This window comes from Pelophylax lessonae (assembly GCF_965119305.1).
Source record: "Pelophylax lessonae genome assembly, chromosome: 7".
NCBI classification, from domain to species: domain Eukaryota; kingdom Metazoa; phylum Chordata; class Amphibia; order Anura; family Ranidae; genus Pelophylax; species Pelophylax lessonae.
This window is the reverse complement of record NC_138774.1, coordinates 259,892,639-259,919,527: the sequence shown is the minus strand read 5'-3', so window position 1 is coordinate 259,919,527 and position 26,889 is coordinate 259,892,639. Positions and strand designations below refer to the sequence as shown.

General features: G+C 44.0%; 1 protein-coding gene across 1 annotated transcript in view; it reads left to right on the top strand.

The window, feature by feature from the left end:
- Positions 1-26,889, top strand: part of OLFML2A (olfactomedin like 2A) — a 367,694-nt gene that overhangs the window by 235,907 nt on the left and 104,898 nt on the right. Inside the window, exons 4-5 of the mRNA XM_082262942.1 lie at positions 12,541-12,717; positions 18,112-18,373. Of these exons, the coding sequence (XP_082119068.1) occupies positions 12,541-12,717; positions 18,112-18,373 (439 nt within the window). The remainder of the gene's footprint in view (positions 1-12,540; positions 12,718-18,111; positions 18,374-26,889) is intronic.

Sequence of the window (26,889 nt, the reverse complement as noted above, 5' to 3'; positions counted from 1 at the left end):
ATAAACCTGCCCTGGGGGTCCAAGACTGAAGTAAGGAGCTTGAATGCCAGTGAATTCTGGAACACTAGTAGAACACCCCGCTGTTTCACCTTGTCCGAAGCCATTAGGATGTTAGAGAAGTCCTTGTGGGTGCAGGACGGGTGAGAATCCACTTGGAAATGAGTCTCTTGAACCGCAAGTATATTGGCTTTGCTATTCAATGCCTCCTTCCACAAAGAGCGGCGCTTTGCGGGATGATTTAGCCCATTCGCATTTATTGACAAGAGTTTAATGGTCATCAATCAAGAAATAGGATGCGAGATGCAGATCACTCAACACTCCAGTAAACCAGGTTGGAAAAGTCGTCAGAAGATCCGGGCTGTCGCAAAATTTGGTGCTATGGTCAAATATATGTGATCGTTGCAAATAATACCAATGCAAATCAAAACAAAAGGTAAAAGGTAAAGGTAAGAAAAGGATCGTCTCTGCGATCCGTGGTCGGAGCATACCGACTAAGAGCAAAAGAAGGGCCAAGGAAAGCGACTCTTTCCATGGCCATGGACACTTGTGGAGTCGATAACTTGTTATGTGATAGGGCTCCCTTGGTTGGATGCCGGCTTAGAGGGTCTCTTGCGGGAGACAACATGCCAGTCCTCCTCCAGGGAACGCAGAGGTGGAGAAGGTGAAGCTGTAGGTTGTTGTGGGGGTAAGATATTCCACCTTTGTAAGGCTTGAATACCCTCATCCAGGGAGTGGATTTGCACTGAGGTTCCTCCATGAGTCACACAGAGGATTGCAAGGTACTTCCACTTATGTGGCACGTTGTAGTTACTTAAGGCCTTCGTGATCGTTGCTAGATTCCGTCTGGCCTGGAGTGTGTGCCTGGACAAATCCGGTAGCAGTTGACGATTGCCATACCCCTCAGGAAGGTTATTAGATTGGCGAGATGCCAGCATGATTTGTTCCTTCGTACGGCAGAAATGCACACGCAGCAATACGTCTCTGGGGATTTCACTAGACAGGAAGGATGGTTTTGGCAGTCTATGAATCCTATCTATGAGCAGATCTGCGGCGGGAATGTTGGGCGCCAGGGCTTGAAACAAGGTAACTGGGAGGGATGCACTGTTTCAGGTATGCCCCGTATTTTAATATTAGGAGCGGTCCTCCAGGTCTGCCACCTTATTTTTGAGCCACAGAATGTCATCATTGTGAGAGTTGATGGTATCAATAACTGCATTAATGCATGTGGTCTGTGTCCCTGATGTGCGTTCCACTATGTCCACTTTAGAGCCCAGGGAGACAATGCCAGATTTTAGCTGCTGCATGCAAGCCTGCATGTCTGCCTGCATTGTCGAGCGTAGGGTTTAGAGCATATCTCTCATCACCCCTTCAGAGATAAGGTTGCTGCTTTAGGGGAAAGAGGCAAAGGGATCTGGCTGATATTGGGCCTGGAGGCTGACAGTCTGAGGAGGAATGGAGGTATCCATACCTGTGCCCTGAAGAGTCCCTCCGTGGCTTGTTTTTTACCGGACCCCTGGATGAAGGCGATGGAGGTGAGGGGGAGCCTGAGGATTGACTGCTATCTGGATTAGTGATCTGCCTGTAAACAGGAATGGCAGATGGATGCGGATGAGGTTTGTGGAAATGAAGGTCCTGCTGTTGAGATCCCGGGCCGCCACCATGTTGTTGAAGCCCCGCGCTCTGGGAGATCAGGAATCCGGACAGTTTATTAAGCTGCTCGGTCCCCTTTTTGCGTCGAGTCATGTCGGCGGTGTATTGCAGTAAGTGCCGGTATAGTCTGCGGGTCACTGCCGGTCTCTGGAGCCCCAAGTGATATGCATGTCCAGGGTGGCCCTCGTGGAGCAGAGTTAGAACACGTCCATCTTCCCCGCCGGAAGCCATGCCCTCACGATCCCAATTCTCCAGTGCATGTGACATACTATCTATTTGTGGATCCATACAAAAATGTGGGTCTCCTGCCAGATTTTATTTACACTTCTTAAATTCCTCTAGTTTTCTAGGACGTCTTTCAGATAAGCTTTTGGATTTTTATTGGGGCAACAGACATTGGCCAGGGTACAGTCAATACCATGTAAGTTACCTTTCATAAAAATATATCGGCCTTCTGGATCTACTTTCCTGTCCTCTAATTCAAATTTGACCTCCTTTGCTACTCCTATTGCTACCCCTTTTACTCTTCTAGTTGGGGAGTCTCTGTAAATACCATGTTGGGCATGATTTTGAGTACAATTTTATATTTGTATTCTGTGCTAAATGTATCTCTTGTAAAAATATTATGTTTGCGGGCTATCTTTTATTTCCTGTAGTACCTTATGTCTTTTTTCGGGGGTATTTGAGCCTCTAATGATAAAAGTAAAAAATTTTAAGTTTTCATGTTGAATATCTATCTCTCCCCTCCTGCCTCTCTTTCGCCCTCCCCCCTCTGCCCCCCATCTGAAGACAGGGATGTAGAAACTTGGGGGGGGGGCTCGCTGGGGCAAGGAGGGAAAACAATTCCAGGAGAGTGAGAGAGAGACTCAAAAAAGCACAAAATTCTTGGCACAATAACCCCTTCCTCTTACCCCCCCCCCCTCACCACAACTCTTTCATCCTGCTGGATAATCAGTTTTGCCATCCATTATTTCCTATTCTATCCTATTCTTTTCTCCTCCCTCCCCCCCAACCTCGCCCAGTCTCTCCCCAGTTGTCTTTTTCTTTTCCTCATTCTTCTCTCCCAGTCTGAGAACTTGTTCAGACTCTTGTCTTGGAGATCAGTTGCCATTGTTCTTCTTGAATTGTTTTTTCATTTCTTGCTACTGTCCAACCTGGTATATCCGGTGTGGGGATTTCCAATTTTTTACAGAAGTCTTTTCGTTCTTCCGGGAATCTCAATTTTGCCGTTCGACCCTCTTTCCGGCCTACCAAACATGCTGGAAAGCCCCAGTTATATTGAATATCATGATTTTTCATCAATTCCACTTGAGGTTTTAATACTCTCTTTCTTCTGTCTGCTGTGAAAGGTCCGCAAAGATCTGGAGGTTAACACTTTCATATTTTACTGGTGGTTTCCCTTTCATATTTCTCTAAATTTGAGCTTTTTCCCTTAATAATTTTGAAATCCTATAATTATATCTCTTGGGGACTCCACTGGTGAACCTTTTGATTTTCTGATCCTGTGTACTCTTTCAACTTTTATCTGTTCAGCTTCATCTCTGCCTAATAATGGGTTAAACATTTTCTTCATTTTTTCCTATTAGGTCCTTTCTTGGTTCTGGTAGGCTGCATATTCTCAGATTCTTCCTTCTGTTTCGGTTTTCCTGATCTTCCAATTTGTACGCCAGGTTCCTTTGTTCAGTTTTTAAAATTTTAATTTCCCCTTTTAGTTCATTTGTTGTTTGTGTATGGCAATCTATTCTCTTTTCAATTGCTTCCAATCTTGACAGTTTATGGCCCTCTATGTATTGTTGCCATCTCTGTTTTTACAGAATATTCTGGTGATGCAAACGTCACCACCATTTCTATTTTTGGAGACAATTGGGCATATGTATTTTGCTCTGACCTTTGTTCAATCTCTGTGTCACTTTCCAGGTCCTGTTCCATTCTTGACTGACTGAGAGTGTTTGTACTTAATGATAGTCTATTTTGTCCCCTTTTATCCTTTGCCTCTCCCTGCTTCGCACAAGTCCCTTGCTGTTTTTCTATTATCTGCTTCTCTGGGCCTCCTTCTTGGGACATATACTTTTTTATTGTTTCTGGGCTTGTGCTTATTTTTGGTGATTTTGTGACTGCCCCTCCTCTTGCCGTTTTCCCTCTCATGTTTACTGGTCTCTTTTAATAGTAACTTATTATCCCGACCCCCTTCCTTGCTCGCAGCTTCCTATGATGTTTCCTCTTTGATGTATATTGCAGACCTTTATGGGTAGGCTATGCTAGTCCTTGATGTTTATGATTCAATAGAGATTTTTATTGAAGTTTCATAGGAATGATACATCATAGTAATTACATCGGTGTTTGTAAAATAGTATGTAATATGGTTCATATCAACCAACATAGAACCTCGAAATAAACATTGTCAACCACTTTTTAGAAATTACTAATTTATCCCAGTCCGCAGTCCTGGGCTGGGATATTGAGTGTTTTGTATTCAGATATTCATTGGATACATCCTGTGTGTAGCCCTTCGTTGATAGCATTAGTTACGTTGGAGAAATAGATCCAAAGAGAAGAAGAGGGAAGAGAAATAAGGAACAAAAAGAAAAAATCATAAAACGAAAGAAAAGGCAACAATATGCACGTTTTGCGCAGTCAATCTTATGTTATAAAATTGTCAGACTACAAGTAGAAGATAAAACAGCTCTAGTGTATGTACTTATACATTTTGAGGGGTCCAAGCTGACCATCTGTAATTAAAGGATTTCAGAATTTGGTGGTTGCAGGCATTCGCTCTTTCAAAGTTATATTGAGTATTAACCCTATTGATTACTTCAGATACATCAAAATGTATAGTATGGTTCTGTATTGGGGTGGGAATTTGTTAATTTCAAGGTTGAGAATAGCTAGGTGAGGAGAGGCTTTAGTAAGTATTCCCGTAAATTACGATATAAGTGTAAAAATCCCCCTCCAGAACTTAGCTTGTGACACATTAACATTCCCATAAAATATGGAAAAGTGTGCCAATTTTTCTGCATTGCCACCAACAAAGTGGAGAAATGTTTGGATACATTTTGGAGAGTTTAAGGGGGGTTTAAATAACCCTTATGTAAGATTCTAAGTGCTGTGTCCCAGTGTCCAGTGCGTTAGTTCAAAGTTGCATCTTATGGAGTTATGCCAATTACCCAAAGCGAACCATTTAGCTAGGTCGCTTTCCAGTTTAGCATGAAGGAAGACTTTGCTGTCTCCTTAGGAAACTGCAGAGTGTTATAGAACCATGAAATTCCACCTCTGATATTGAATTTAGTAGTTATATAGGTCCATAGACCTGACTGTGTAATAGATGAAGAGAGATGTTTTTGGTGGAATGATATCATTTGAATTAATGGGTACGTTTGTGCCATGTTTGGGTCTTGGAGGAGTTTATTCAGTGATTTATATCCCTTTTCTACCCAATGATTAACCTGAAGGGATGGGATCAGAATATCATATACTGTTAATGGGATGGGTAATATAGTGGGAGGGTTGCTTACTGGGGTTGAGTGGATTACATGCTTCCAGGTCACTATTGTTTCCTGAACAGAGGGGAGGTCTGGGAGTTGGATAGGGTAGTCCAAAGTCCTGCCCAATAGTAGCGCTGGGAGGTTACATTTGCCCACCTCAGCATGTTCTATCTGTACCCATAGTTTCTCCAATTGGTTAAACCATTGCCTTAGTTGGTCTAAAATCTAAGATCACGGCTCTATGATAGGACTTTAATACTGGAAGACCCACCCCTCCCACCGATTTAGGTTTAGTTAAAATGTTATAGGGTATTCTAAGGTGGTGCTGCCCCACGGGGCTCTTCAGATTGCGGCCATCTCCATCGGCTGCAGGCTCCGCCCCCCCCAGTACTTGATGTTTAAATGTGTTAAAGCTCTTGAGCAATATATATCAGTAATAGTTCAAAAGATGCAATAAACTTGGGGGGGGGGGTTGCTTTTTATTTCAGAAGGGCATCAGGGAAATTCTATTTAGGACCACTTTTATTATTTCCTTTATTTTTCCTGATGTTCTGTCGGTGCCACTGTCACTGTGCTCCCATCGGGACTCCAGCCTCTCTCTGCTCTCTTTGACTCCTCTGCTTCTTCCTGGAGTCCACCGAAGGGCCGTTGAGTGTCTCCCCCTTTTTTTGGCCACCTCCTCTTCTCAGCTGTGCCCAGTGTTCACAGCCCACAGCTGCAAGCTCAGGTCTCACTCCCCACTGTGACGGTGGTGGGTATCAGACCCCTGGCCTTCTCATATCCAACTCGTGACCAAGGACCAAGCAATCTCACACTCTGCCGTCACTTGCGTAACAATGCCACTCTCAGCTGCACCCGGCACACAGATTGTCCAGCTTGCGGGACCACAATCTAGATGCCAGCAGGCTGAGAGCGATTGTCGCTGGGCTAATTAAACCATTAACCCTTTCTCTGCCACCATCTCTACGTTATGATGAGCCCAGAGGATGCTCGTAATTTTAGAAATACCAATTATGACTTTAGAATAATCATCTGTAACACACACACTGTCACCTCAAACAGGAATGTTCAGGGGATTTATTCTATACAGTAGCGCTCTTCCAAGAGGCAGGTTCTTTGGTTAGCTTGCGTTAAGACCTTCGAGACAAAATTAACACTTGTCAAAATAAGGTTTAATTATAAAAAAGGTTAAAATTGGTGCAAAAAAAATATTTACAGAAAAATGGGTTACAAAGAAATAGAGACACTATTCAGCAATTTAGAAGAATAGATAAAGAATTAGGAAGGGAAATACTTGCATTCAAAAGTCCTGGTATTATCAGAGGTTCAGAGCTGAGCATGTGTGAACGGTTCTTCCCTTGAGCGATGTTACTGCTTGATGTTAAAAATGAGAACTGAGAGCTCCATCAGCTTCTCTCTTTTTCTCTTACCCGCAAGGGGTGTCACCAATCATTTTATTGTGTGGTATTGAATTTTACATCCATGGACACCAAACACAGGTTATCTCATAATAACATCTGACCCGTAAGGCATCTGACCGCTAGCTTGTCTTCCCTAGGAGCTAACGTGATCATGTATGATCTTAATTCGATCTGTGTTTTATTTGGCATTCAAATATATACTTTCTAGAGACATATCTTGTTTGGGTTTACAATTATATTTGTGTGTGAATGTATTACAGTTCTAATGACCAACTGGGCGGTGTGTTATTTACGACCCAGCCTGGTCAATCTTAATGCTTGATCGTTTATGGCTTTACAACCTAGCCTGCCATCTGCCAGGCGTGCTGATAAGGTTTTCTTTGAAGCTCTGAAGCCCAAACTTCCTGCATTCCAGGAGTTAATTAACACTGCAAAAGGGGGCTGGATGGAGGTTGCTGGTGAATGAGTGTCTTTTCAAACTGCAGAGCACGGAAACTAAAATGGTTGCCTGACAAAATGGTGTCCCAGCGCAGGATACCATCACACCCACCACTCTCCTTAGCTTCCGGACCACTTCAGCCAGCACGGGCTTGCCTCCCCGAGACCACTGCAGCGGGGAGGAAACGCTGCCACGAGGAGGAGAGAAGAGACAAAGGTTCAGTGGTGAGGGATAGTATAAGGCAACACTGGGGGGTGAAACGGGGGGTGACCACCAGGCTACCACTGCATATGTGGGATGGCTACTCCTGGAGCTCCTAGCCCAAGCTCCCCACCGGCGCCATTCATAGGCTCCTCTCCCGCTGTAGTTTGGGGATTCCTAAGAGTCTTGGGCAAGACCCAACCCAGTGTCCAGGTATTGTAGACAACCAGAAGTGGTGTGCCCAGGTGCACAGAGTTCTTCTAATGATGGGCTAGTGAGAGCAGTAGGTGGTGGGATTTGTAGTTGGAGCTGTTGGAAGACAGAACCTTGTCAGGGGAGCTGGGGGTACCTGGTGGAGACTCCAGCCCATGTGAGGGAGATTCTGTGCGCAAGAACTGGGAAAGTCATGCCAGTGTTAAGAATCTGTAAAATTAAAAAGGGAGGAGTTGAGACTTGAATTGAAGCACGTGGCACACAACTGGTAAAATGATCAATACATGATAGCACATTTATTGATTTAATTATATACAGATATCAGCATAGAACATTGGAATATGATGGTATATCACATTAAATAGGATAGTATATAGATAATATTATTATGGACTGATTTGTAACCCATATTATCAAAATACCTTAAAAATCATTCATGATTGCAGAAAATCCATATATAAGATCTAAAAGTAAGCGCATGATTGTAATAAAGCTGCATCCAAATAGCTTGACGCATTTCATGGATTTTATGTCACTTTATCAGGAGGGAAGGGGAAAGGGAGGAGAAGAAATGTCCATCCCTAAGTAACTTACAAGTCAGCTTCCAGTTTAGCATGTGGTACTGAGGATCATAATCAATGGTGATGCAAACAGCAGCTCATAGGGGTTGCTATGGAGAGTATTAAATTGTGTATAACCTTTTATATGGTGGATAATGCTGCTTGCATAATTGACATAAAACCTATGACTACTAGTTAAATCAGGGAGATAAGAAAGCGTGGGGTAAAAATATACAAGTGAACCACGACCCAAGAAAAGGACGAGGAATAAAGTAATATAACAAATACAACAAAGGACCCACAGTGAGCGTTTCCCCACAGGGGGTTACATAGTTACATAGTTAGTCAGGTGAAAAAAGGACACAGGTCCATTTGGCTCAACCAATAAAAAACAGGGTTCATGAAGTCAAAGAAAGACACGATAACAGAAAAGACCAATATAAGAGATAGTCTTATATTTTTTTATAGATTGTAAATTCACATCACTATATACCAGAATTATATTCTGGTATATAATTATTATCAGAATAATTACCTTGTGATTCCACATAGTAAAGCCATGATCCAAGTGTTGTATACAGTGTCCCCAAGAGAAAGAATGAAGAGAGACCATCTAATCCAACTGGGGGTGATATTTATAACAAAGGTATAGCCACAGGTCCCTCCCAGCATCAAGCTGGCATAGTTGATGAAGAGAGGTGTCCTCTCTGGAGCGGCAATTGCTGGCTGGCAGTCGGCGCCAAATTAACTTCCTCATGGAACAAACGCTGTTGTTCAAAAAGAGTGCTGGCACCATGGCACCAAAGGACGGACGTCATGCGTCCGCTGTGGGGCATGGTGCCGATGTGCATCGGTTAAGCACCCGCCCAATCCACCATGTCCTGAAGGGGTGGAGGGGAGGGGGAAGGTCCCCGGTGTGCATCGCTGCTCCTGGGTACGGAGACAACCACCCAACTCAACAGTGCCAGACCACATATGAATAAAAAAGACATTGAATCTGGGAAATGTAAGACAAAGTACTGAATGACTAAACATTTTATGTCCACATATCTTATATTCTATTGCAGACCACCAAAAGATCGGGTCTACCACTTCTAATAAAGGTAAAAATATCCATAGACTGTAGTCAAAAATACAAGTTATATTCATGTGCCTTCCTCCCTATATGTAACATAGTGGGTAAAAGGGGGTTTGGGACTTTAAATGAAGCACATGACATACTAGGTTATGTGCCTCCATCCCTATATGGAAAATTAAAAAGGAAGGAGTTTGGACTTTAAATGAAGCACGTGGCACACAACTGGTAAAATGATCAATACATGAAGGTACATTTATTGATTCATATATACATACAGCTATCAGTATAGCACATTGCAATATGTAGATTATTAGGAGCTGATTTGTAATCGATATTATCAAAATACATTCAAAATTATTTTAGACTGCAAAATAAAAGATCTAAATGTAAATGCATGATTCTAATGTAGCCGTATCCAAAAAGCTTGACACGTTTCCTGGAATACACTTCACTCTGTAAAAAACATATAGATACCAATAAAGTCTGATGGTTAGCCCAAAAACAGGGAAGAGGAAAGGGAGGAGAAGAAATGTCAATCCCTAAGTGACTTACAAGTCAGCTCCAAGTTCAGCATGTGGTACTGAGGAGTGTTGAGAATCTGAGGACTGAGGAAGCTGCTGAGGTTAGTGAGTTCAGGGAGGTTGGGGAGAATCCAGAAGTCTCTGGTGGGTGCAAGCTGGAGATACTGGGAAAACCCTGTCAAGAGGCCATATGGGCCTACATGGCAAGGTGTTGTCATCTAGGCTGGGAGAGAGCCTGAATAGCAAGAGGTCTGGGAGATCAAAACAGGCAGAGGTACTGCTGACCAGAGAGCCAGATGGCTCTGTATTTTTCATACTGTTTACTGACTGAAGTTGAAACCACTGTGCGGGAATCCTGGATGGACGTTTGTTTTGTTTTTCCCTTTTAACAAAAGTGGGCTACCAGGCCCTTAACTATAATGCCTGTTTGGCATGGATTCACTGTACAAAAATAGCATCTGCCACCGAGCTAATCATCCCCATATCACAATAATTAATTATATGGTTTTCAATCTTGTTGCCGTAGTCATACTGACTATTTTCATCTATCTACAGCTATATCCATGAAAACCTTGGATTATAATAAATATGGGACTTTCAAGGTGGTTTTCATTCCAAAGATACACTACTCAAAAAAATGAAAGGAACAATGTTTAATCCGAGTATAGCATTAAGTCAACTAAATTCTTGGGATATTGATCTGGTCAGTTAAGTGGCAGAGGGGGTTATTAATTAGTTTCAGCTGCTTTGGTGTTAATTAAATTAACAACAGGTGCACTAGATGGGCAACAATGAGACCACCTCCAAAACAGAAATGGTTTTACAGGTAGAGGCCACTGACCTTTTTTTCACTACTCTTTTCTGACTGTTTTTCACTAGTTTTGCACTTGGCTAGGGTCAGTGTCACTACTGGTAGCATGAGCCTACACCTGAACCCTATAGAGGCTGCACAGGCAGTCCAACTCCTCCAGGATCGCACATCAATACGTGCCATTGCCAGGAGGTTTGCTGTGTCTCCCAGTACAGCCTCCAGAGCATGGAGGAGATTCCAGGAGACAGGCAGTTACTCTAAGAGAGCTGCACAGGGTGGTAGAAGGTCCTTAACCCATCCGAAGGACCGGTTCCTGCTGCTTTGTGCAGAGAGGACTAGGATGAGCACTGCCAGAGCCCTTAAAAATGACCTCCAGCAGGTCACTGGTGTGAAGGTCTCTAAACAAACAATCAGAAACAGACTTCATGAGGGTGGCCTGAGGACCCAACGTCCTCTAGTGTGCCATGTGCTCACTGCCTGCCACTGCAGAGCTTGTTTGGCATTTGCCATTGAACATCAGAATTGGCAGGTCCTCCACTGACGCCCTGTGCTTTTCACAGATGAGAGTATATTCACCCTGATTACATGTGACAGACGTGAAAGGGTCTGCAGAAGCCGTGGAGAACATTATGCAGCCGGTAACATCATTCAGCATTACTGGTTCAGTGGTGGTCTGGGGAGGCATATCCATGGAGGGACACACATAGGTATCGGGATGAAATCCTTGGACCCATTGTCTGACCCTACGCTGGGGCAGTTGGTCCTGGCTTCCTCCTGGTGTACGACAATGCCCGGCCTCATATGGTGAGAGTATGATGCCAGTTCCTGGAGGATGAAGGAATTGATACCATTGAATGGCCCCCACGCTTACCTTACCTAAATCCAATAGAACAGCTCTGGGACATTATGTTTCGGTCTATCCGACACCACCAAGTTGCACCTCAGTCTGTTCAGGAGCTCAGTGATACCCTGGCCCAGATCTTGGAGGAAATACTCGAGGACACCATCTGTTATCAGGCATGCATACAAGCACGTGGAGGCCATACAAACTACGGAGTACCATTTTGAGTTGCTGCAATGAAATTTCAGCAATATGGACTAGCCTTCTGCATAGTTTTTTCACTTTAGTTTTCGGGGGGTGTCTTTAAATTCAGCTCTCTGTAGTTTGATAATTTTAGTTTCCATCAAACGATGTGGCATCCTTTCATTCCTAACACATTACCCAGTCCATATCAGTATAGATATTCAGCATGATATTTTTCCCCATTTGAGATCTGATGTGTTTTCAAAGTGTTACTTTAATTTTTTTGAGCAGTGTACAATGTAAAATATGGATTAAAAGATCATCTTTATTTTCTTTCTAAACATTATCTTTAGAGTAAAAATGGGCTATACATAACCATGAAATGTTAAAATCATCACACCAATATACATCACATGTATTTGACAATTAAAACGTAACCCTCTCAAGAGAGTTTTTACATCCTAGCAGTGAAAGTATAGATGCTGGTTGTTTGATCAACTGCCCAATGTCCTGGGTATGGGGATATGGACAAATAGGATGAAGGTTATCCAAAATCCACTGCTGTGAATGAGTAAGTGGATCCCTATGTGTTTCGCCAGTGAGGCTTTTTCAGGGGAAAATGAGAAGTTGTGATGAAAAGTTGTGGTCAAAAAGATAGTGGCTATGATGACACAGTTGCAGATCACAATGATTAAAGACTCAAATACCACCCAAGTCCTGTAAATGTAGATATTATACAGTATATCAAAGGGGCTTCAGATAACTTCCGCTTAGCTAAAAATATATCCATCACCGCTCGGACCACGCAACCATATTTATTTTCCGAGATAAAAAGTACACCTTGGTAAATGTTGGGTCCTTTGAACTGTTGATCAAATGGGAGAGCATGTTCAGTATCTTTGTTTGGGGTATTTAAAGGGACTTTTACATTAGGGGTTGTTTATAATGTATTTTGGGATAAACCCACTGCAGTCAGTAAAAATGTTTAGTACAAATATTAATATTCTGAACCTTTGTATGATTTTTAAGACATTTTTAATATTTTACATGTATTTTTTGGATGGGAATATGATTGCGCAATGCGTTTGTAACTAATATACAGCAAGAATGATTTACATTTTTTGTAATATTTCATTCTAGACCATCAAAACTAATTTAACTCGTGACAATGACTTCATGAAGGAGAGTGTGATAAACCTTTCCAATCAAATGAAGAAATATGACAACTATTCTGATATTATGATGAGTATCAAGAAGGAGATCTCCAATTTGGGATATCAACTGCTTCAAAAGGATGCACCAGAAAACAAAGTACAGGTAACAACCACATGTAGATGGCTTGCTGATTTATTAGCACATTTTAGATCTACTGAATGTATTCCTATTAATTGTATCATTATTATCTTTAATGTAAAAAAGGAAATCAAAGTATACAACATCCTCTAGGGTGTCAGATTGTCTTTTGTTTTAAAACTGCCTCAGAAAAATATCACTTGGAAACAGACTGGGTTCCTGTGGGCAATATCCCCGCTTTGTTTTCCTCCAATTTTTTTTTTTTTTTATACATGGCCTAGAATGTCCAGTCCCTAACTGAATAGACTATGTTGTTGCTTGTTAGTATGCAATGAGGTTTAGTGAGACGTCTGCTCTCTTACAGAATGTTTCATGTTAGCCCAGTGACTAACTGATATTAAGTCAGACTGACACAAGAATAATAGGATTCATTAACAGACGGTCATATTAGAACACTCAGTCGGTAATTCTATAAATACTCATAAAGACAGCATTCAGTCAGTGTCTATAACCATTAAGAGACCCTAAAATTTTAATCAGCAGAATGGATAGTTTTTTTTTTTTTTTTTTTTTTTATTAACAAAACCATTTGTAGATTTATAATTCTTTAATTTTTTTTTTTTAATCTACTACACATAATATATACAATCTCCACAGTAATATATAAGTAATTAAGCAGATATATAATAATAAGACTTTTTTGAAAGGACCATGTTGAATTACAGCTTATTAATATAGCTGAATCAAGGTCCAAATTGGTGTATTTCACCAATATGTTAAAATGGATTAAGCAAGATTTTAAAATACATTTCAAATAAAAAAATCAAAAAAATCAGACTAAATAAACAACCCATAATAATAATAATAATACATATTTTATATTGCATAAACTTTGGTTATTTTCCTTATATATATAGTATGTATGTTTTTATTTAAATAAATTATAAGAATGTATATTTAGTACCAACTATTGTTCCAAAATAAATGGTACTATAAAGTGACATTGTATATTTGAACTAATTAAAAAACTCATATTTATCTTTGTAATCTACAAACCCAATTCCAAAAAAGTTGGGACACTGTACAAATTGTGAGTAAAAAAGGAATGGACTAACTTATAAATATCATAAACTTATATTTTATTCACAATATAATATAGATAACTTATCAAATGTTGAAAGTGAGAGATTTTGAAATGTCATGCCAAATATTGGCTCATTTTGGATTTCATGAGAGCTACACATTCCAAAAAAGTTGGGACAGGTAGCAATAAGAGGCCAGAAAAGTTAAATGTAAATATAAGGAACAGCTAGAGGACCAATTCGAAACTTATTCGGTCAATTGGCAACATTGTTGGGTATAAAAAGAGCCTCTCAGAGTGGCAGTGTCTCTCAGAAGTCAAGATGGGCAGAGGATCACCAATTCCCCCAATGCTGCGGCGAAAAATAGTGGAGCAATATCAGAAAGGAGTTTCTCAGAGTTTGAAGTTATCATCATCTACAGTGCATAATATCATCCAAAGATTCAGAGAATCTGGAACAATCTCTGTGCGTAAGGAACAAGCCATACTGGATGGCCGTGATCTTCGGGCCCATAGACGGCACTGCATCACATACAGGAATGATACTGTAATGGAAATCACAACATGGGCTCAGGAATACTTCCAGAAAACATTGTTGGTGAACACAATCCACTGTGCCATTCGCCGTTACCAACTAAAACTCTATAGGCCAAAAAAAAGAAGACAAAAGGCTCATTTAAAATTGACTGTGGCAAAGTGGGAAACTGTTCTGTGGTCAGACTAATCAAAATTTGAAGTTATTTTTGGAAAACTTGGGTGCCATGTCATTCGGACTAAAGAGGACAAGGACAACCCAAGTTGTTATCAGCGCTCAGTTCAGAAGCCTGTATCTCTGATGGTATGGGGTTGCATGAGTGCGTGTGGCATGGGCAGCTTACACATCTGGAAAGGCACCATCAATGCTGAAAGGTATATCCAAGTTCTAGAACATCATATGCTCCCATCCAGACATCGTCCCTTAAGGGAAGACCTTGCATTTTCCAACATGACAATGCCAGACCACATACTGCATCATCTGGGTGAGTCTAGGATGGAAAGGGACCTGGGGGTACTGGTAGACAACAGGCTTGGAAGTGGCATGCAATGCCAAGCCGCTGCAAGCAAAGCCAACAGAATACTGGGTTGTATAAAAAAGGGGATTCACTCCAGAAATAAAGAGATTATTCTTCCACTCTACAAGACTCTGGTCCGGCCACATCTGGAGTATGCTGTCCAGTTCTGGGCACCGGTCCTCAGGAAGGATGTGCTGGAACTGGAGAAAGTCCAGAGAAGGGCAACAAAAATAATTAGGGGAATGGAGGACATCGGCTATGAGGAAAGACTACAAGCACTGAACTTGTTCTCTCTGGAGAAGAGACGCTTGAGGGGGGATATGATATCAATGTACAAATACTGTACTGGCGACCCTAGCATAAGGAACAAACTATTTAGAGTAAGGGAATACAATAAGACACGTGGCCACTCACTAAAACTAGAGGAAAGGCGGTTTAACCTTAAAGTGCGTAAGGGGTTCTTCACTGTAAGAGCGGTAAGGATGTGGAATTCTCTTCCGCAAGCAGTCGTATCAGCGGGGAGCATTGATAGTTTCAAAAAACTATTGGATGGACACCTTAAAGACCACAACATACAGGGGTATACAATGTACGGTTAAAAGCAAACACACACACATAGGTTGAACTGGATGGACTTGTGTCTTTTTTCAGCCTCACTAACTATGTAACTATGTAACTACAACATCATGGCTGCATAGAAGAAGGATCCGGGTACTGAAATTGCCAGCCTGCAGTCCAGATCTTTCAACCATAGAAAAAATTTGGTGCATCATAAAGAGGAAGATGCAACAATGAAGACCTAAGACAGTTGAGCAACTAGAGGCTTGTATTAGACAAGAATGGGACAAAATTCCTATTCCTAAACTTGAGGAACTTGTCTCCTCAGTCCAAGGACATTTGCAGACTGTTATAAAAAGAAGAGAGGATGCTATACAGTGGTAAACATGGCCTTGTCCCAACTTTTTTGGGATGTGTTGATGCCATGAAATTTAAAATCAACTTATTGTTCCCTTAAAATGAAACATTTTCTCAGTTTAAACATTTGATATGTCATCTATGTTGTATTCTGAATAAAATATTGAAATTTGAAAGTTCCACATCATTGCATTCTGTTTTTATTCACAATTTGTACAGTGTCCCAACTTTTTTGGATTTGGGTTTGTATTTTATAATCTATTGTATAGATTATAAAAAGATTTCCTTTAGCGAAAGTAAAAAAAAAATATATCAGCTACTACTCATCACAGAATATAGTCTCAAAACACAAAACATATGAACTTTTATGCCCACACTTCTAGGGTTAATTGCTCATTTTGTCTAGGGGAAAGGAGAAAAATTTTTGCTTACCCGATCCTCTGATCTCCCACACTTTGGTGGTGGACTGTCCCCCGGTGTCAACATGTCCAATGCAGGGTTAAGGTCGCTGCTTTGATTTGATAATGTCAGAAATCTAGAACAGTTGGGAGCAGCCACCCTATTCCATAACATTGTAGAGCTCTTTTCCCCTGGCCCACTTCCCACAGCTCAGTTGTGTGGGCCATTTTTAGCACATTTGCAGCCGTTCGCACTGTTGATAGCACTGTTGCAATTTACAATCTCTGCCGCAAGCAGATCAAAGCACCAACCATTTGCGTACCACATGCTTGCAGCAAAGGCATTTACCCTTCCACCACTCAGCCCATTGGCAAGAACACCTGAAAGCCACACAAAAGGGACACAGTAAAAGTTGTGGAAGGGGAGTTATAGGCCTGTTTATACAAAGGATATAGTGGCACCTTCCCCCATATGTAAGAAATGTGCAAAAATGGAAAAGGGCACAGGTCAACCCACCAAGGTCAGCAGAACTGTGCCCTTCAAGGGGGGGGGGATTTTAAGTGTGCACATTTTAAGAGGCACACTTAAATCCCCCCTTGAAGGGCACAGTTCTGCTGACCTTGGTGGGTTGACCTGTGCCCTTTTCCATTTTTGCACAAAAGGGACACACTTCTTCCCCTCACTCCTCGCCTTTCATCTCTACCCACGCTATATCTCATGATGATGACCTCTCAGCAGCCTTCACTGTCACAGATGATGGTATAGCAAAGGGTGGCACAGGACCTTGCAACAAGTCTGCCAGCACATCACCAGCTTTAGATTATAGCTGCTGCAGGGAAAGAAAAATACACTCCCTGCCACCCACATGACCAGCGTCTAAATTCCAGCTTGTCCAAACTGCTGGCTTTACAACTCCTGCCTTTCCCTTATGTGGATTCTGCCCCCTTTCCGTGAATTCGCAGAATGTGCTGCACCACAATGGCAGGTTCCCAGTCGCTATTTATTTGCACGTAAGGCCATTCCAGCTCTGTACCATCATGTGGAAGCCAATGTTTTGGCATCATTGGGCAAGACAGTCAGCAGCAAGGTCCACATTACTGTTGACACGTGGTCCAGCAAGCATGGTCAGAGATGATATATTTAGTTCACAGCACACTGGATAACTCTGATAACAACTAGGAAAGATGCAGGACAGGGCTCAGTGCTGGAACTTGTTTGGCCTCCATGTCTCCATACAACTGGTGGTAATGATACGAGATCTTTAAGCTCCACCCCTTCCTCCTGCTTCACCTAAATGCCCTCTTCTGCTAAATTATCCTATGAGCCACCAGAACCCCCTAAGCATTCAAGGAGCTATTCAACGAGTCAGGCTAAAAGATGCCAGGCAGTGCTTCAGCTGGTCTGTTGTTTATATAGCAAAAAAATAAAAAACCTAATGGCGATTAAATTCACCAAAAGAAATCCCTATGTTGCATAATTGAGTAATTGGCATTCAAAGTGTGAAAGCACTGAAAGCTGTAAATTGGCCTTGGCAGGAAGAGAGTGAAAGTGTTGGGTATTGAGGTGGTTAAGAGTAGTAAGGTTTTGACCAGAAGTCTACTTTAAGTGCAACAAAGTATTTAGGTCCAATTACCTTTTACACAATATTTAGATGCCAGCTAACATTTCAGCACAGAATCGTTTTTTCTAATAATGGAGCATGCAAAATGTGGTTCAGCTCTGCATAGAAACCCTATTTGCTTCCAGGTTTTATTGTCAAAGCTCAGTTGAACAAGTTTAAGTTAGAAGGTGATTGGCTACCATGGACAGCTGCACCAGATTCTTAGTGCTCCTGTTTTAGTAGATCTCCCCCAATATGCACATACAGCAAATGGGGGCAAAGTGCAAAATGCAAACTGTACTCAACTTTGCCAACTATCTAACATTCATATTTAAATATTTTAACTGATCAAAAATGCTGCAATCCTGCAGGACACAGCTGGGACAAAAGAAATCAAGTATTCAACTGGCAAGAAAAACTCCGGGGAGAAATCACTGTCTAAAGTGACAAAGGAGAAAGTTCACAAATCAGAAAAATCCAAGAAAGAGAGTAGCAAAGCCAAAGCAGCTTTGTCTCACCCAACCCCGAGACCTAGAGCACCTGTACTGCAACAGCAGCCTGTAGTTATTCGAGGGGTCACCTATTATAAGGCAGGAAGACACGAAGAGGCTGAAAGCATGCCAAACAATAGAGGTATGTTCCATTTTGCTAAACACTTCTCTTTTGTTTATGCCCAGCTTAGTTTTCTAAACTCTTTTGGTTTTCACTGGAAACAAATATTTATTTTCTTTAAAACCCAACTTCAGCTAAACTTTTTTGTTCTGCATAGAATTGGTAAGGGTTATATTATTTTATTATTGATAAAAATAGGTTTTTGAAACGCCCCGATGCTTGCCTACATTATAAAACATAGAAGAATGTATGGAAGTACATCTGGACAGCACAGTGTCTTTGTGGTTAGCACGTCTGCCTTGCAGCTCTGGGCTCCTCAGTTTAAATCCCAACCAGGACACTGTCTGCATGGAGTTTGCATGTTCTCCCTGTGCTTGCATGGGTTTGCTCCCACATTCCCACAAAGTCATGCTTGGTAGGTTAATTAGCTCCTGTCTATATTTTCCCATGTATGCATGCAAGATTGAAACTTGGTGTTTTAAGCTTCTCAAGGGCAGGGACTGAGTGAATGTACAGCATGTAAAGTGTTGGTTAAATTGTAAGAGCTAAAATGCCTGTAATAAATAGTCTGGTGTAAATGAGCCCTCTGTACAATAGCAATTTTGGAATATAGATGTTTCAGTGACATCTTTCAAACCGTTGATAAATGAGTTTATTTAAATAATTGGCTGGATATGAACATTTTATCCTACCACCACCCTTTTATAAATAGAGCAAAATAATTACTAGTAAATGTAACTTTGGATTACATTATACATTTAGAAACTGCAGATATTGTAAATGTATTGTACAAGTAAAGTTTATTTGTACAACTCATTAGCAATAAACTTCATTGTAAATATTCAGGGGGCGTCATATCTTCAAATTCCCAGATGTTTTTCCAGTGCTATGGTCAGTTATTTGTGAACATGTAATATATATCCCCATTGTCTGGCTATGTCTGTCTAGTGTGAGATCTGAATGGAAAATCAAGGCTTTTGCCTCCAGTGTTTGCTGCCAGTGGGTGGGCTGCTGTATGAAACTACATTAAGGATACAAAGAAGGATGAGTAGGATGTGCTCAGAGTTTTAACCTGTTCTTTACTTAGCTAATAATTAAATAAGACAGTTCAAATTAAAAGGCACTTGTTTATTTACATGGGTTCAAAGCAACCACATCTTCTTTACAAAACAGTCTTCTAGTCCTAACTTGACACTGCAAATACAAAATGCATAAAGCTAAGAAAAAGTACAACTCCAAGAGAAAACTGATCCTTATGTTACTGTCTAAACAGTCATATACAGCATCAGATATGGATTACAAAAATGTATGTACTGTACATTGATTTCTATGCTGTTTAGGCATAGGCACTCTAAAGTTGAAGTCACTGTAATTCTTTGAGATGCATAAGTCAAGTGCTCAGCGCTCAACTCCCACTGGATTTGGCATAGCTATATAGAACCTGAACAATGAGAACAGAATCCAAGCCAACTCAACTTAATAAACGTCATAAGGTGCAATCTTAACATATATTACAGTCCATATAACATATACAAAATTGCCTGTTACAGTTTTCCAGTGCTAAACATTTTGGATAATTATATAAATATTGTGATGTTTCCAGTGAAGAAATTACATGAAAAGAGCCTTCAGGATCATCATTGCTAGACACAGATCCTCCTTTGTGGGCCTTTCCTCGGGCTGTATAGATCCCAGAAGGTCTTCTCGGCTAAAACTCATATTACAATTCAAGGCTGTAGTTCTACAAAAAAGCCAGAGTTTTAAGAAGTTTGGTTTATAGCGTAATTGTATGTGTCACGGAACCATGAACCAGACGTACAACAACAGATAAGTGAAAATAAGAAGGCTTTATTGAAAATCAAGCTGTAAAGCAAAAGTCCAAACGGATGGCGAAACCGAGGCAGAGTCCTTGCGAAGCCAGAGGTCAGGAACCAGGAGGGTAGTCAGACGAAGCCAGGATCAGGAACCAGCAGGGTAGTCAGACGAAGCCAGGATCAGGAACCAGCAGGGTAGTCAGACGAAGCCAGGATCAGGAACCAGCAGGGTAGTCAGACGAAGCCAGGATCAGGGACCAGAAGCAGCAGCAGTCTTAGAAGCATGTGAACACAGGAGGACCAAGCAAGGAACTGAAGCCACAGACCTCCTATATATATGAGCTAGGCATCCAGCTCCTCCCAGTGGGAAGGAGGAGCCGCAGGGTGGGAGGCTACAAGAAACCCAGAAACCAAGATGGCCGCCAGCACATGTCAAACGAAGGAGAACAGCAAGAAGGTAAGACCATGACAGTACCTCCCCCTCAAGGGCCCCTCCTCCGCAGAGTAAAGAACGGTTTCTGAGGGAAGCGTGCGTGGAAGGCTCGGAGCAAGGCAGGAGCATGGACATCTGCGGAGGGAACCCAGGAACGCTCCTCTGGACCATAACCACGCCAATGAACCAAAAACTGCAACCGACCGCGGACTAGGCATGAGTCCAGGATATTGCTCACCTCATACTCCTCACGATTGCCCACTTGGACCGGACTAGGCCGAGGAACCGAGGAAGTGAAACGATTACACACCAGTGGCTTCAACAGGGAAACATGAAACACGTTGGAGATCCGCCAGGAGGAAGCGCAAGGGCATAGGCTACCGGGTTTACCCTGCGAAGCACTCGGAAGGGACCAACAAAGCGAGGCGCCAGCTTGGGAGTGGGCACTCGAAGGTTGAGGTTGCGGGTGGACAACCATACACGGTCTCCGGCCTGGTAGGAAGGAGCAGGCGCTCGTCTGCGATCAGCCTGGAGTCTCTGGCGCTGCGCAGAGACCTCAAGGGACTTCTGGATCTGTACCCAAGAAGCACGTAGGACGGAAAGGTGATCCTCCACAGCCGGAATATCCTGGGAAGAGAATACCTCCGGTAACACGGCAAGTTGGAACCCATAATTGGCCATGAAGGGAGACGTCCCAGAGGAAGAGTTCACCGCCGTGTTCCTGGCAAACTCAGCCCAAGGCAGGAGGTCAACCCAATTGTCTTGGTGATCGGAGACATAGCAACGAAGGAATTGCTCCAAGGCCTGATTGGATCGTTCTGCGGCCCCATTGGACTGAGGGTGGTAGGCCGAGGAGAAGGAGAGATGAATCCCCAACTGGGAGCAAAAGGCGCGCCAGAACCTGGACACAAACTGATCCGACACAATCTCCTTGGGCAAACTGTGCAACCGGAAGACCTCCCTGGCAAAAATCGTGGCCAACTCCTGTGCAGAGGGTAACTTCTTGAGAGGAACACAGTGGCACATTTTGGAAAATCGATCCACAATCATGAGAATGACCGTATGGCCTCGGGATGCAGGGAGGTCCACAATGAAATCCATCCCCAGGTGTGACCATGGGCGCTCCCCGGTGGCTATGGGTTGCAGAAGGCCCAACGGAAGGTGCCGAGGGGACTTACTCTGGGCACAAACGGAGCATGCCGCTACATATGCGGCGATGTCGGAACGTAGGGAAGGCCACCAGAACAGACGTGAAACAGCCCAGGACAGCTGATTCTTTCCAGGATGCCCCGCGGTCTTGGAGTTATGGTAGGTTCGCAACAACCGAGTGCGCAACTCCTCAGGCACAAAACATCTGCCGTTGGGTCTCCCAGAGGGAGCACCAGATTGAGCCGCCAAAATCTGCTCACCCAGGGGAGAGGTCAGGCTGGTGCGAATGGCGGCCAGGATCTGATTCGGAGGTATGACCGAAGTCGGAATCGACTCCTCCCTGGACAGGTCGGAGTACTGCCGTGATAAGGCATCCGCCCTGATGTTCTTGGAACCGCGTAGGTAGGAGACCACGTAATTAAAACGTGACAAGAACAGAGCCCATCTGGCCTGACGTGGTGTCAATCTCTTGGCCTCAGAAAGGTAGGTCAGATTCTTTTGGTCTGTCAGGATGAGGACCGGAACCACCGAACCCTCGAGCAAGTGCCTCCATTCTTTAAGGGCCTGCACGATGGCCAATAACTCCCTGTCACCAATCTGATAGTTGCACTCCGCGGAAGACAGTTTCCGGGAGTAAAACCCACAAGGAAGCAGAGGACCCTCTGGTGTTCTACGCTGAGACAGAAGGGCGCCTACTCCCGTCTCAGACGCGTCCACCTCGAGGACAAAGGGCAACCCAGGGTTGGGATGCGACAGAATCGGAGCCGACACAAAGGCGGACTTTAGAGCCTCAAAAGCTCGGATGGCCTCGAGCGGCCAGACCTGGGAATTACTGCCCTTCCTGGTCAGATCCGTGAGAGGCTTGGCTAGCATGGAAAAGTCCCTGATGAACTTCCGATAATAATTGGCGAAGCCCAAAAAACGCTGCAGGGAGCGAAGACCACTGGGCTGGGGCCACTGTAAGACAGCCGAAACCTTCTCAGGATCCATGGAGAACCCCTCAGCGGAAATGATGTAACCTAAGAAGGTTACCTGGGATCGGTGAAATTCGCATTTCTCAAGCTTACCGAACAGCTTGTTCTCTCGTAACCGTTGCAACACTCGTCTGACATCCAGAATGTGGGTCTCCATGGATTCAGAATATACCAAGATGTCATCCAATTAGACCACCACACACTGCTGCAACAGGTCATGGAAAACATCGTTAATGAATTCCTGAAAGACTGCGGGCGCATTGCACAACCCAAAGGGCATAACCAAGGATTCATAATGACCGGTCCTGGTGTTAAACGCGGTCTTCCACTCATCGCCCGCCTTGATCCTTACAAGGTTATATGCCGCCCTCAGGTCGAGTTTGGTAAAGACCGTGGCCCCTTTAAGGCGATCGAACAGCTCGGAAATCAAGGGTATCGGGTAAGCGTTCTTGATCGTGATGCGATTGAGACCCCTGTAATCGATGCAAGGCCTCAACTCACCGCCCCTCTTTTTCACAAAGAAAAATCCAGCCCCTGCCGGGGACGAGGATTTGCGTATGTGTCCGCGTGAAAGCGCCTCCTTAACGTACTCCTCCATGGCCTCATTCTCCGCTACCGACAGTGGATAGACCTTGCCACGAGGAGGAACGGCACCAGGTTGTAACTCGATGGCACAATCGTATGGGCGGTGCGGAGGTAGGGCAACCGCGCGCACCTTATCGAATACATCCCGGTACTCCTCGTATTCAGGAGGCAACAGAGAGTCAGAGGAAGTACACAGCAACTTGACAGGCCCATGGATGCAACTAGCCCCACACTGCGGTGACCACGAGAGGATCTCGGCCGATCTCCAATCGAAAGTCGGATTATGCTTCTGGAGCCAGGGGTACCCCAAGACCACCGAGTAGTGTGGAGACGAAATAACCTGGAAGCAGACCGACTCTCTGTGAACGGCACCAATGGCTATCCCCACTGGAAGGGTCTCATGAGTCACGTGTGGCGGCAGAAGGGGTCTGCCGTCTATCGCCTCAAGAGCCAGTGGAGAACCTCGGGCCTGCAGAGGAATGGAATTGGCGGCAGCGAACACACTATCAATGAACAAACCACCAGCACCAGAGTCCACCAACGCCTGGGTCGTCACAGAGCCCCCGACCCAGGAGAGGACAACAGTGATCAGTGGTTTGTCAACACGGGAAACCGGGGACGAGGAGACTCCACCCAAGATCTGCCCCCGACAGGATCTCAGGTGCGAGCGTTTCCCGGACGGTTCGGACATGCCAACCGAAAATGCCCACCGAGACCACAGTACATGCATCGACCCTCGCGTCTTCGGAGTACCCTCTCCCCCTCGGACAGGCGAGCAAAGCCCAGCTGCATGGGTTCACCCCCAGCCAAGTCATCCCCAGGAGGCGTGGGAGGAGAGGGAGGCACGGGTGGGACAGCAAAGGTAGACGCCAATCTGTTAGGAGGCCTCCGCAGACTCTCCTTAAAGGAAGGTCTCTCCCTGAGTCTGGTGTCAATCAAAATCAAGAAAGAAATAAGAGACTCGAGCTCCACTGGTAGGTCCTTAGCTGCAACCTCATCCTTCAAGGCATCCGAGAGACCATGAGAGAAAGCAGCGACCAGAGCCTCATTATTCCAGCCCACCTCTGCTGCCAGGGTACGAAACTCAATGGCGTATTCAGCTACGGATCGTGAACCCTGTCTGATGGACATAAGGAGCTTCGCAGCAGAGGCAGCACGAGCCGGCACATCGAATACCCTCCGAAGAGAAGCAACAAAACCGGAAAACTCGGCAACCACCGGATTGTTGTTCTCCCATAAAGGGCTGGCCCAGGCCAAGGCCTTGTCCGAGAGCAGCGAAATTAAGAAGCCCACCTTTGATCTCTCAGTAGGAAAGGCATGTGGCAGCAACTCGAAATAAATGCCCACCTGGTTAAGGAAACCTCGGCACTGAGTTGGCTCTCCCCCAAAGCGCTGTGGAAGGGGGGCAGAACCGGTCATACCCCGAAACACCGCAGGCGCAACAACAGGTGTCGGGGTAGACTCTGGCGCAACAACCGGAGCGGCAGTAGGAGCGGGCCCAGGAGCGACAACCGACCCATCGGCAACGGGAGCGAAATGAGCCGTGCGTTCAAGCAGGGTTTGCAACGCCACGGCGAACCGGCCCAACAGGTGATCCTGCTGATCAAGTCTGGCACCAGCGTGGGTAGCGAGGATGGCCCTGTACCGTCAGAATTCATGGCTTGGTCCTAATGTCACGGAACCATGAACCAGACGTACAACAACAGATAAGTGAAAATAAGAAGGCTTTATTGAAAATCAAGCTGTAAAGCAAAAGTCCAAACGGATGGCGAAACCGAGGCAGAGTCCTTGCGAAGCCAGAGGTCAGGAACCAGGAGGGTAGTCAGACGAAGCCAGGATCAGGAACCAGCAGGGTAGTCAGACGAAGCCAGGATCAGGAACCAGCAGGGTAGTCAGACGAAGCCAGGATCAGGAACCAGCAGGGTAGTCAGACGAAGCCAGGATCAGGGACCAGAAGCAGCAGCAGTCTTAGAAGCATGTGAACACAGGAGGACCAAGCAAGGAACTGAAGCCACAGACCTCATATATATATGAGCTAGGCATCCAGCTCCTCCCAGTGGGAAGGAGGAGCCGCAGGGTGGGAGGCTACAAGAAACCCAGAAACCAAGATGGCCGCCAGCACATGTCAAACGAAGGAGAACAGCAAGAAGGGAAGACCATGACAGTATGCAGGAGTACTAATACTTCTGCAATAATGTAAAAATTGTAATGGGTATTATTGCTATCACAACTCTTTACATTTTCTTTCTACTGATTACAAGGCCACCTCTTTTAGCACTTGCTTGCTGTGATAGTGAAAGGGGTGGCAGGACTTAGAGCTTACACTAAGGCCCATAGATCTGATATACTAAAAGGTACTGTGGACTAAGTGGATAGCTGGAAAATTCCTTTTGAAGGTTGATTCCATGCACTGCTGCTCTTTCCTAACTCCTTGTAACCACAGTGCTGCTTCCTGGTAGTATTACTGAATATGTTTACAGCTCCTCTACTACCTGCCCTTCATTTAAGCATATTTCTGGTTAAGATCAATGACAGCATTGTCACAGCTGACAATGGCAGGTGCCACAAAGACTGGCCCATTCAAATTTTGCTATGGGGCCCCAGGATCTGCAGTACACCTTGACTGTCCTGCTTAGGACACATCCAGTTGCCATTCTCTGTCCTATATTCATCCTATATTGCCCTGGTTCCATGGTCAACTTACACTCTGTGTTCCTCCATGATCAATACCATGAGATTGTAGGCCACACCCACTCCAAAGCATCACTCAACCTTATTTCAAATAAAATAACACAGACCAGACTTACAGTATTAGCAAGGAAAAGGCTGCAGCACTCTTTATTGGTTTAATATATGAAAAACACATCTCAATTATTTTTTATTTGACCATATAAATCAGCTTAAAAGCAAAAGAAAGTTGTAATTGCTCAGTTTTCAGAACTCAAGCAACAGTAACCTTAAATTAAAATAGAAAATACAACACCCCCCCTAGCCCCCCCAGGGTGACCCAACCACATAAAAAGTGCTCGCGACAAGGGGCGGGAGGAAGGGAGGTCTTCAGCTGTTGCTCTTCCAGGGGCAAAAGGGCAAATCCCAGACCTCCCTGCCCTTATATAGCCTACCTCATGCATCCTGCACAAATCCCCTATCCTATTGGCTAATCCCAACTTCCCCATTTAAAGTAGCAGTAACCCTTTATATTCCTCCTAAATCTTTACCATGAAAAGATAACCTAAGCCTATATATATTATCTAAACAGCTTAAACAAAAACAAAAGACAGTTGTAATTGCTCAGTTTTCAGAACTCAAGCAACAGTAACCTTAAATTAACATAGAAAATACAACATCCCCACAAGCTGGGCTTGAGCATCAAGAACGGCCCTGCCCCACTACCGCGGCCATTTCAATCCCACACTGCAGTCCCAGATTGAAGATATCGAGACCTACATCTGAAAGGTGAACTCCATCCTGTCTGTACAGTCCTTGAATTTCACCTTCCAAATCTACGTGTCGGTATGACAATCCCCCAATTGTAGGCATATATTTTTCCATAGCTCTGTTTATCCTTTTTCTCATCTTATC